Source organism: Bombus vancouverensis, chromosome 8 (assembly GCF_051014615.1).
Source record: "Bombus vancouverensis nearcticus chromosome 8, iyBomVanc1_principal, whole genome shotgun sequence".
Lineage (NCBI taxonomy): Eukaryota > Metazoa > Arthropoda > Insecta > Hymenoptera > Apidae > Bombus > Bombus vancouverensis.
This window is the reverse complement of record NC_134918.1, coordinates 17,168,161-17,180,783: the sequence shown is the minus strand read 5'-3', so window position 1 is coordinate 17,180,783 and position 12,623 is coordinate 17,168,161. Positions and strand designations below refer to the sequence as shown.

Sequence of the window (12,623 nt, the reverse complement as noted above, 5' to 3'; positions counted from 1 at the left end):
AAAATTACGGATAAATTCAACTGAAACGATTTTATTCTTTGTAATAATTGTTCTAATAATTAGTTGAAGACAATGAGTGATAACAAAACGGGTATTTGTAATCGTTAAACTTTGTTCAACTACCTTACTCTTTGATTCTTTGACAAGCTCCTTGTCTTTTTTGAATATATTGCATCATAGTTCGTACCATTATTATTATTACGTTCATTGTTTATGTCACTTTTTGAGCAAGCGTGGAATTTGATAAAAATTCCACAGATCTTATCGATATTTTTTTCTTACTTTTACTACTTTTTCGTAATATAATCGAACTGAGAATTACCTGTCTCTCGACCCGATGAATCAATCGAAGTCCGAACTATGCCGATGTATGATATATCTAATATTCCATGTTATTTTTTTTTTAATAAAATCATCTAAGAAAAATTTGGTACACAGGAAGAAAGAACAGAGAATTATCTATTTTAACAATCGATTAACGAAATGTCGTTGTTAAATATTAATTCACCCAATATTCGATCGTATTAAAATATAAACGAAAAAGTGGTTGAGAAGTAAAGCGGAGTAATTGGGATAAAGAATTTTGCCTTTTCCATTCGAACGGAATACTATTGTATCCAACTTGTTAATGTCATCGCGGAGTTAGAAAATAGGTTTCGCGGCCGCAGCATACGCAACTCTATACGAAAAGGTACTTTTGACAAGTATAAATCATGATAACCTGTTCTGACGATAGAACTTTGTACGCATCTTTTGTTAAGTAAACCTAGCTAGAGATAACCAATAAAAACAGAACCGTAGTTTAAAGGCTATCCTTCTTCGAAAATTATCTATGTAACTGTACAGAAATAATTGAAGTAATTTGACTATGTATTTTGAAACATTGTCTGTAAGACATTTTACGATGTTATCGTTAACGATACGCTCTCGTCCATGAGTTACACTTGATTCTATAAAATTGATTAATAAGTCCGAACTCGTATGTGTCAGGTACTGTGTGAAAGTCAGTAGGTACATATTTCCCATGCAGTTGTAGCAACAGAATTGAAAATTACTTGAGAAATCATCATTAAAAAGCATTGATTCAAACAAAAAGTAAAATAAAAGAAAATATTATTCACGTTCTTTCAGCTACATAGATAATGGCATAGTTCAGAAAAAATCTATTTATACCAAATAAGGTGATATATTATTTAAATAATCGTTCTTAAAATATTTTATTTAAATAACGACTAACTTTGGCATTAACTTCATTTTGTAATCACAATGTTCATTTATCCCTATTCTAACTGTACAAAGTGTTTGGTAATTTATGAATAACGGTGTATCTAATTTGAAAAAGAAGATTCTGTTGTACATCTTCATCGTAATATTATTTAAAAGAAAAAAAAAAGAAAAAAATTTCTTGGCGAAAGTATGAAATATATTTGCTCGTTGTTAAATCAAATAAAAGTTCGCGTAGAACAATTGAACTAAAACGACGGACGAGACAGGTGACGGTGAAGCAGTGACTTCGCTTAGAGTAGAATTGGTTTTTATTGTGACTAGATTACAAACGGGGCCTTTCGGCGCTCAATATCGCCCAGTAGGAACGTTTACACGTAGTGAGTGAAACGACGCGACGACGGGAATGAGAACATGTCTTCTGCGGGCATTTGCAATCACTCACCGCGGGAACTGGGATATGTGATCACGACGAACATTTGTACGACATTGGGATTCATACAAAATAGCGGTCGTTTCTTAAATCTAGCTTACGTCACTATTTGTTCTATAGCGTTATGCCTGCATCGACTTTCGAAGTTGATCGATTCACATCGTTTTCCTCTCTAGATTCACGTTTTATCGATGGTGATATGCCATTTTTTTTTTTTAATTTATAAAGCCTAGTCTATGTTCTTCTTTTTAACTGTGTATTCCAGATTCCATTTCATCGAACGATTGTATAATTTAGCAATTTTACAATGTACATGCGTTGATGAAAAGTGGTATTATTGAAGATATATGGTGGAGAACGTAATGAAATAACGAAATACGAAGAGAATGAATCGATGGACTTCAAAAGTCCAGTTACACGTGCCCTGCAAGGGTATCGAATACAGTTTTTTTTTATAATTATTCAATAATATTAATAATATTTATAACGTACGCATAGTCGATAAAGTGATTTCTTTCCTCGTACACTGTACAAAGCACCGTTTGCAATTGCAACGGTGGCCATTTCATTTACTTACAGCCTGTGTATGGTTTCTCTTTTCATTTCTTTTATTCTTTTTTTTTTTTGGTATTCTGCTGGATAATGTTATTATTATCATCATTACAATATAACAATTCTGAAAGATATTTACGAACCGCGTAAAATCAGCGTCTACTATACATATATCTACAGAATAATGAGTACATCTCGATCCGCGACGGATCTTTTATTATTCATCCCGTTACTTCTTTTCCATCTCGTTATCTTTCTAATTTGCGATTAAATTTACTCGTTTTCTCGTTTGGAGTCTTGAAAGACTGTACACAACGAAGTTCCGCAACGACGTTGCTCGTGAATTCTGTTTCGAAACGCACGATATCCCGTGACAAACGCGCGAAGAAGAAACTAATCGCAAGTAAAAATAAATCTTTACGAAAATATAAAGCTCGTTGCTCGATAGATCACACTTTCAGCGACTATTTTTCTTTTCCTTTTTCGAGAAGAACGACTATCAAGTCGAAAATATTGCACTTTGGCTCGAGTATTTGTTGAACAGGTGGCATTTTTGTAAATGCGAAGAAAATAAAAATTCTAATTAAGCTCAATCAATCTTTAGGAAACTTAAAATTCGCCCTACGATCTCTGCGATTCCGTTCATTTTTTTACGGATGAAACATGCACCTCGAAACATTAAATATTATATACCGATATAATCGTTCCATCGTTCGTGCATTTACAATCTTATGTACAGTTTTCTCCCGTTTACTTGCACTGGGAAGAATGTCGTTAAATCGTGTAAATAACCGTTAAACGCTCGATCTACGAATTTCGATGAAGAACAGCGTACGACTAAACGTAATAACGCGTAAGACTGCGGATTTTTATGCGTTTATAGAAAATTTGATTATGAAAAAATGTATAGAAAATGCAGGAATATATAAATTATTCAAAGTATAATATTTAAGTAAACAATTCTCTACCTACGTTCTATCGCTTTAACTATATCCACAGAAATATGAATTTGCATAAATATCCGCAATTTAGTAACAATTCAAGATCGTCGTAAATGCCACGAGTCCTCGCAAAATCCTATCCACAAAGAAGAAAATAAAAAAGGAAAAACAGAACAAAAGGAAAGAAAGAAAGAATTGACTTTCAACTAGCGCGACATAGATAAAGTCAGTGACGGATATAACGCGTATTTCTCACATTTTGTATTTCTTTTCTAATGTTGCGCTTCTTATTATCTGCCTTTGGTACCACTACGGTATAAGATCAGTTGTGAGGCGAGCTATTTACCGATCAATTGTCTGTTCGTTACTGATCACCAATCTGATCCACGCCACGCCAGTTGAAGCTTAACAAAACACAAGTTTCATAACCTCTAAAAGTGTAACGATAGAAATTAAAAATACAATAAAAGATACTTAGCATCCCCAGATCCAAGATACTAATGTAAGAATTACTTGCGAAGACATCGCTGGCATCACGATAGCGTGCGCTGTTCTCAGTTCTCGTCTCGTGGCAGAGAGAGTGTCTGCGAGGTGGAAGCGATGGACGGCGTGGTCCAACAGTCCAATAACGAGGGCCAGTATCCGGTAGCAGTGGTAGCGTGTTGCCAATAGCTGGCTAATCCTGTGCTTCCTCCAGGACCCGCACCAGAGCCACCAATTCCGATGCCAACGCCTACTCCGATACCTCCAGCTGTCGCGATAACACGGTCGCCACTTATGCCTCCTGCCTCGATCACGCTTCTGTCATCCTCTATCTTCTGGTCCGCCGTGGTCCCGTCTTCGTCGTACATTAGGTAAGGGGGATGAGAAGTGGTGGACGAAGGGGTCGACGACAATGTCGGCGATGCGGCGGACCTAGGCCTGGGTCACTCTTGCGTTCTCAGTTGATTGTCGCTTTGCTGACCGGCGGACACGTTGGCTGCAGCTCCCACCGGTACCACTTGACTGCCACCTCCCAAAGAGCTCCCGGAACCGGCCAGGGAGCTTCTAGAATTCGCGGTTACAGTGTGGTGATGGGGGCTAGATGTAGCCCCCGCTTCACCTCAGACTTGGGCTCTGGCTGTAGCGTTCACGTGAGCTTCTGCGCTGCTTGGCGAGTGAGGATTCGCCTCGCCAGCGGTTGTTAGGGCGTATTGGCACGCGCTGAGCGGCCCACCGCCGACCGAAGGAGCTCTTGAACCTACTGGACTCCCAGCTGCTGAGACTGGCGTGCTGTCCATGCTGAACGAGTTGCCGCTTAGGCTACTGTAACCGCTGCTGTGCTGCCTGGCCTTCAATCGTAACGAGGCGATACTGGATGTCATCGCGGTACAGCTTTCCGGAGCTGCCGCTGTTCTATGGTGTGGCGTGTATACCGGTGGTCCGTAGGGATGATGGGGTGCCGCTGGTGCCGCGTAAGGACACGCAGCTCCTGTCGCTGCCACGGGTGAACCGGCAACTCCCAAGCCCGATCCCATGCCTGGTAACATCGACGTGGCTGCCTGACCCACGGACACGGACATTCCACCCATGTGGTTGCCCGCCACGGACGTCGCCGCGGCGTTGAAGCAGTTTACGGGACTGACTTGGGTGTGATGATGATGGTGCGACGCGGTTGGTACCACGGAACCCAAGGTATTGACCCAAGGAAAGCCTTTGCCGCTCAGAGGCGATGGCACTTTGGCGGCCCAGTTGTTGTACGTGCTGTACGAACTGTAGAGCGCGTCTGGGTCAGTGAAAGGCTGGCCGATGAAGCTGTTCAGGCTAGCGCCGAAGCCGGGCTTGAAGTCTACCGCGTCAGCTGCGGTGTTCGCGTTGCGCGTCTGTTTCCGCCATTTCGCCCGCCTGTTTTTGAACCATACCTGCGTTGACAGAACAAATTGTTGCGTTAAATATAATAGTTTGTGGTAGAAACAATTAATTGTGTTAGTCGTGATAGGATAGACGGTTAGAGGTACGAAGATTAGAGATGTAGTGTTTAGCCAAGCAAAAGTGATGCTTTGTAAATGTAAATGATGGAATTGTACAGTACGCGTGCTCTGTTTTTAAGCTCGTATCAAGAAGGGTCATATTAGATTGAACCAACGAGACCTGCATTTTTTCTGGCGATCTTCTCTTTAACCACGACTAATGGATGATAATAAGTTAATATTTTCGTTGCTACGAAAATTTCACCTTTTGCTTTTCCTTCTTTCGTCGCAAGTTTCTTTGCATCTAACTTTGTTGTCAACACCTATTTGGATTGTCAAAAATCAATGAGCTGCTATGCCTGATACCTATCACTTTCGTACGATATTCTTCTTTTAACCGATGAATATTTAATAAAAACGAAAAAGCGCGACAGTAGCGGCGGCATTTAATTTAAACAATTAACGTATACAACGAATTAGCAGGAAAAATGTCAATAATTAATAGTTTTAATATTTTATATTAAGTGGAACATTTTGTAGAAGAAAATTTTCAAAACGAGGTTGCAGTGGTATGGTCATTATGCATCGATCAAAGTTTGCATTAATCTCATAATACTTTTTTCAGGTGCATATGTTATGCCTACTCAAATGGAACTAAACTAATGCCAATGTAAATAACGTAATGATACTTTTTAAATAAAAGCCTCTGTTTAATCACATCAAACAGAAATTTCAATATTTTCAAACAGAACACGAACCGAGCCGTATCTCAGCCAAGTACGGCCGCGACACGCATCAAACCGAGGAAAACACTTCTAAATACAACAATTACCAGGAAATTATCTTATCTTATCACCGTGAAACAATTATGTCTCGTTGAAAAAGCAATTGCAATCGTGGTCCAAAAAATTCCCGTATCTAAACCGCGCCTACCGGAGTCCCTCTCCCCCGCCAACCTCCGACGTCATTTCTCACTCGTCCAAACTAATCTAAACACCCTACACTTCAACGGTGTAACCCACGCCCACAAAAAATCCACGCGAAATCCTTCCCCTTTTTCCCTAACTATATAAATTTCATCGGTTAACGAATACTGCTTCTATTATGCTTCGCAGCTCTCGTTGAAAAACGGACGAAACGCGCGGGGCTCGCGTTTCTGGTTTTTCGCCAGATTTCGCGCGGAGGACTCGCTCGAGCCAGGTATTACTCATGTTGCGGGACGAAGGCGAGGTTCACACTCGGTAAACGGCCGAGTCCCGAGACAAATGGCAAGAAAACCCCGGCGAGCTCCTCCATCCTGAAATATGATGGCGTTAATTCAAGGCGGCCCTCTCTCGCGTTCGATACTGCGAGGGCGAGCCGCTCGTCAGCCGTTTCCACCCTCTTTCCTTTCCCATTCGCCCTTCAACCTCGACGCCATCCCTTCGCCTTCGGCTCGTTCCTTCGTGTTGCTTTTTCCACGACGCCCAACCAGCTTGCTCCCGACAATTATACGGGTGGTTGCACTCAGATACTCGCGTAACTGTAAGGCAACCAACGTTAGAACGTTTGGTTCGGGCACCGAGGCGAGGGTTCGGCCAGTAGGGTTCGGCGAGAAGGTACAGTAGTTGGTGAAAGTATTCGAACACTTGTAGAAACCTTTTATGAATATATTATGCTTATTATAGGAAACATCTTGAAATTTCGTTGACGTTGCTGCGAGATTAGATCGTTGTGATTATATTGGTATAATTCTAAATCAATTTGGAAACGTACATAGAAGCTGCAAGATATTTGGTGGATATATTTAGTCAGAAATTTGTAAAATAGATTTAGTAGAAGTCGAATAAAAAATAATATACAGAATGATATGTGTATTCGTGTGTATTCATGATTGTACATTCATTTAAAAAATGATTTCTTCCCTTTCATATATCGCAATGAAACTCTCTTACAAACATATGATGTGTACATCCTTCGAGTATACTCTTTGTTGAAGAAACAGTATTCGTCTGTCCAGAGATTATTTGGCCACTTATAGCCAGCTCGACCGTCGTCGTCGTATTCATAAAGATTGAAACAAATTTAAAAATGTATGTAGGACTTGCAAGATGTATAGCACAAATCTATATCTCGCAGAGATCTCTCGCAAAGAATTTAAACAGTCAATTGCCCATTACATCGACAAGTCGGAATATTCAATGGGATCTTTAACACATTTTATATGTTCAAAATAATTATTCGCGCTGTATGCTAATTTTCTTTTACTAAATTTATCTGTTTGCAGTAAATATTTTATAACTTCTATATACATTTTCAAGTTGCTTCCAAGCTTCCCCATCTTAATCAAGAAAATCGTGTCTCGTTATAACGCTAACGAAATTTCAAAATGTTTCGTATAACACAACAATAAAGATTTGCCACGGTGAGCGTTCAAATACTTTTGCGAGCCACTGTATCTGCTTCCAGTTGGCGAGGTGAAGTTTTGAGCGAAAAAGGACGACAGGAAGGAAGGAAGATATCGAGGGAGAGAAACAACGAAAAAGGTTGGAGGATCCTTCGCAAGATGGATGGTCGCACGATCACGCCGTGAAAACGCTAAGAGGCGCGACGAGTCATTGAAAGAGGGGAAGAAGACTGGCTAATGAAGAATAATGCCCTGCCTTTTGCCGATTATTCTCGGAACGCAGCACGTAATCGCGCGAGGTCAAGAAGCGACGTTATGATGCGTCGGATCGAAAGGATTACCGATGCGGTTTTAATGGAGATCTTTGTTCGAGCTTTTTGAGCTGGCAGGAATTAGAAGCCAAGTTCCTCCGGATTACTTTGGAATGATTTTGAGCCTCGTGTATTTGTCTGTGAGCGTAGGTTGCGAAGACAATTTTCAACGCGAGTATTTCGAGGAGCATGAAATTGTAATATATTGAAATGATGGAATTTCAGAAATTGGATGGCTGTTATAATACTTTTAACGTTGACTGGTTAAGATTAGCACGTTGAATATGATAACGTTATAACGTTACGAAAGTTTGTAACGCGAGGTTAAAGAAAAATTGGCCGAGATAAGTTGGAACGTATGCCATGTTATTATACGTTATAAAACTTATTGTTTATTATTTCATAGGTAGCAAAGATTTACCAAATCTTGCAGTATCCCCAATCGTTAAACATCTCGTCAACGATAATGGAACTCCGCGAACAACATCGAAATCCAAAGACCGTACGACTTTCCTCCCCTATGAATTTCACGAAAGAGCAGAGTATCTCGTGGCGCGAGAAAAATATTTCCCCTTCGTACGGGCGGCGTATGAGCAAACTTTCCTTGCTGAGCAGGAACATCATTGGATTTCACGAAGCAACCCCGTAGACATGACACGGGGCGACGGTAAGCCAAAAGAGGGGGAGTAAACTCGATAGGACAGAACAGCGGCCGAAAGATGCCGTGGCTCGAGAATCAATAAACTCTCGGAAGGCGCGCGCGAGTCGTTTCGTATACACACACAAGACCGCGCCCATAAACTTTAACAGCATCGCAGAATTCGAGTCGACTCTGCTGGCTCATAAGCTTGATGAATGAACTTTCGAATCGCGCCCGTCACGATAGAAGTCGACGGATTAACCAGCGTGCTGATAATTTTCGAAAAACGATCTTGACCGGCGTTAACCGCAACCACAGCGGCCATTTGTATTTTAAAGCTGCAGGGAAAAAGATTTGGATAGATACATTGGCCCGTGAAGATATTTTATATGAAAACCGCGAGAAGATATAGAAAAATAGAAATAAATTCGTTCTGATCAATCGACTTCCTTTAAATCAGATAAAATATATCAAAAATTCACGACGTTCTTATTAAACGATTGTCAACGGTGAAACTACACGAAGAATTTTCACAGGTAAATCGTCGTCGATTTTAACACATCATCAATTTCCACTAAGAAATTACTCTTCTTTCGTACGTTATTCCAACCCTAATAAATCAGCGACGATACACGCTCTAATTATTTGGTTGTCTCTGCGATTTGTCGGTCGTTGGATTTTTGCTTAATGGAAGTAAACGTAATGTGAGAAGCAAGTTGGTAGACGCGATAAATCGAATCCAATGTTTTCCACTCGACAACCGCTTGAACAATGGCTCCCGTCACGTCATCCGAGCAATAAAACCTCATCAAATCACGACCCCTCGCCACCGCGTAAGCTTCCGTGCACGGCTCAATCTACGAAAGCTTATATAAATGTAATGAGACCGTGACCGGGGCTAGCTCATCAATCAAGCCCCCACCAACCTACCAGCTTTTACCTCCCCAACCTCGCATTGGCCACCCTTGATCGTCTTTTCTGTGCCACATATACGTTTCGGCATTATATAGACACCCCCGAAAATGCTGCCCCATACAAGGTAATCCCACGACTTAGCAACGGCCAGTGAACAATCGGATAAGCGCGATTCGTTTCGTACGAGGTGGCCACGCTGTTAGCCTATTTTTTTTCTTTCAATACGTCAATCTTGTTGCTGTTTGAGATACAGGTGGGTGAAACGTATCTCTAAAGACGAGTTTAACAGCTCGATAGACGAATTTATTCAGAGAGAAGCAATCGTTCGTTCTTTTTCTACAATAATGAATGTGTTAGTAATAATTATTTCGGTAATAAGCTAAAGTTAATTATTGGCTAGAAGATTTCGTACACATACAAATTCATTGATTAATATTATAGATTTATGGATAAAAGAGCGGATTGTTCGTATAAATTTTTGCGGAATATAATAAAAATAAAACGGAACAAGCGGAAAAATCCTCTTTTTAAATTTTACATTCGCCTTCGTGCTACATAAACGTTATGTAAAACGAATATGCTTGTAATTCTGTACAAACGACGCGGGAGATTGTATTTTTAAAATTTAAAACCAAATATATTTAGTCGAGAGAATGCGTTTGAAACACAAATATCGATGTGATTCGTATTACTACCTGAAAACAATACAAAAGATATCTACACGTTTTTCAAAGTAGCAGTAAAACGATATTTATCGCAAACTGCTATTTAGAAAATAACTTCAAGTATTACGTACAAATACCTGTTATACGAAACAAAACTAGATAAACGAGCAGAACTGAAAATAAAAATACGCCATTCGCTTTATTAAATTGAATACATCTTCTTAATCGATACAATAGAGAAAAAAAGATTAAGTTATTTGATATCGAATTTACGTTACAACTTAATTTAAGATTACATTCGAACCTTATCAGACAGAGTCAATAATCGAAAACGTTGTAAAAATTTGACGACTTAATTAATTTACTGTCACAGTACGTCTTACCGAAAAATAAATGTTCCCAAAAGCTTTTCTCGGTATCGATGCATCGTACCGCTCGGAATTTACATATTCGTGCAAAATACTTACCTACTTTTAAATCTGTATCTTATTTATTCGTCGCTATATTATTATATCGCATACGTTACTACAGCTCTGCGTTGGTGTCCTATCATTGCAACGAATTATTAATTCTCAACTATCAAATACCAACAAATATAAGCAATTAAAAGTTCTCTTCTCGCAGGCGAGCAAACTCCTTCATATTTCTAAAATCTCGAGTTCCCTCCGACTTTTTCAGAGAATCTCGCCTTTATGAAACCATAATACCAGAAAACCCACTGCCAGCCATTCACGGCCTCGTTCAGAAAGCTCTGCAGTTACTCGAAATCAGCGTTGATCCAGCGATACTCAAAAAACTAGCCGAGCATTGAAAAGTCGTTGCTCGCGATCAACGAGTCGCTTGTGCCTCCTATCGTGATAAACAATCTGCGTTCGAAGCCACAGTTACGAACACATGTGTACAACGTGCGCATGTATGTAAGTACTTGCTTCCATGCACACACGTACGCGCGAGCGCGCGCACACACACACCACATACATACATACATACATACACGCGAGTCGGAACGTAGCGAGGCGTCGCGTCGCGTCGGCCCAGCAATTCGATTCGTAAGACGGGAGACGTCGCGGTCGGAGAGAAGGACGAGGAGGCGAAGGAGGAACGTCGGTAGAAGGGAGAGAAGGTCGACGGTTGTAGGGTGGAGACGACGATGGTGGTGGAGAACAGGAGGAACGAGAAGGGAACGAGGGGAACACAGAGGGAAGGTTGGCCGTCGGTGAAGAGAGGGGAACGGCAGAGGAAAATGCGGAGGTGGAGGTGGAGGAGGATAATATTGATCCCCTCGTAGCCCCGCCCCTCCTTGCCCAGCCGACGCCATCATTATATTATCCACCATCCCTCCGTCTACTCGACATATGCGCACACCTACGACCTCGAAATCTACGGGACCCCTGGTCCATGCACGACTACGCGTTGCTCTTTCCTTCCAAGACGCATCTTTTCACCAGGGTAACGGAGTATTTGTGTATCGGAAGTAGAGTTAGAGTTGATAGAGTATAGCTTTGCCTCAAAATCGAGTACCGCGCAATTTTATCTCGAGCGGTTATAGCGCGGTGTATGGTTTCGTAAATGTAGTCTTGGTAGTAGTATGGTGAAATTGAAAGATCACGTAAGTTGTGGATGTTTCTAGTTAGTCGCGGCGAAGGCGTTATTTCACGCATGTCTTCGTTTAAAAATTCGTTTCTTCCTTTACGTAGGTCTCGGAGGATACCATCGTATGTACCACTTCCGAGCGTGTTCTTTATTAACGTAATAAAGTCTGACTGTGCGAGAACGGACATATCTACTTACATCCCATAGATAATAGGTACAGTAGCTGACGAAAGTATTCAAACATTTATAGGAAATTTCCTGTGATTTTTTACTGCGTGTGTTGTACGAAACTTTTTGAAACTTCATTAGCGGTGTAGTGCGTGAGCTGCTGTACCGTGTACCAGAGGTAAGTAGACACGTCTGTCTCTCGACAGACGAACGTGAAAGAATAATTATTTTTATGTGTGATTTCTCGCTTCGACCGTATTCTAAAGAACTGGGAGACCAAAGGGAAATTGAGATATGAAATGTGCGAATATCAGAGCAGAATTAAGTGGCTATACGTGTAGCGTGAGTTGGTTTTTGTCGACGAATTAATATCTTTTTGCAGTGAAGATATGTAAATACGACAACGTCGGAAACTTTGAAACTGTTGAAAATATAATTGCCTCCGGTTTTATGCGATTTCGACTGGCTGTTTTTTACATCTCGTTCTTTACGTCTCGTAATGGTAGTAGAAACACGTTAACGAACATGGTTGTTTCACGACGGCCAAAGACGCCTGGAGACAGCACTTCGTTAAAAATAAATTTCGCGAAGAAATCTCGTTGGATAACGGAGGGAACTCTGAGAGGATTTTAGGACCGTGAAAATCTGCCCGCTACTTATTCGCCTGATGCCGCCACTTTCTCAGCTCTATACATCTTTGACGAGCTCGAAGGGACATCACTTTGGACGATTGCCGTGGCGGTTTAGAGACAGCCTGCTTGTCGGGCATTTACGAAGATATTGGCTCTTGTATGTCATTTTTCAAATTGTCGGTGTTATCGATTAAGAAAGACGTAAAAATGGATG

At 40.8% G+C, this 12,623-nt stretch overlaps 2 protein-coding genes across 2 annotated transcripts in view; both read right to left on the bottom strand.

Moving 5' to 3' along the window:
* Positions 1-1,517: 1,517 nt before the first annotated feature.
* Positions 1,518-4,011, bottom strand: LOC117159558 (uncharacterized). The gene has a single exon (XM_033339505.2). The coding sequence runs from the start codon at positions 3,999-4,001 to the stop codon at positions 3,705-3,707; it is 297 nt and encodes a 98-aa protein (XP_033195396.1). The 5' UTR covers positions 4,002-4,011; the 3' UTR covers positions 1,518-3,704.
* Positions 4,012-4,252: 241 nt separating this feature from the next.
* Ptx1 (pituitary homeobox homolog Ptx1) overlaps positions 4,253-12,623 on the bottom strand; it is a 45,809-nt gene continuing 37,438 nt past the window's right edge. Inside the window, exon 4 of the mRNA XM_033339500.2 lies at positions 4,253-5,051. Coding sequence (XP_033195391.1) covers positions 4,254-5,051 — 798 coding nt within the window. The 3' untranslated portion in view covers position 4,253. The remainder of the gene's footprint in view (positions 5,052-12,623) is intronic.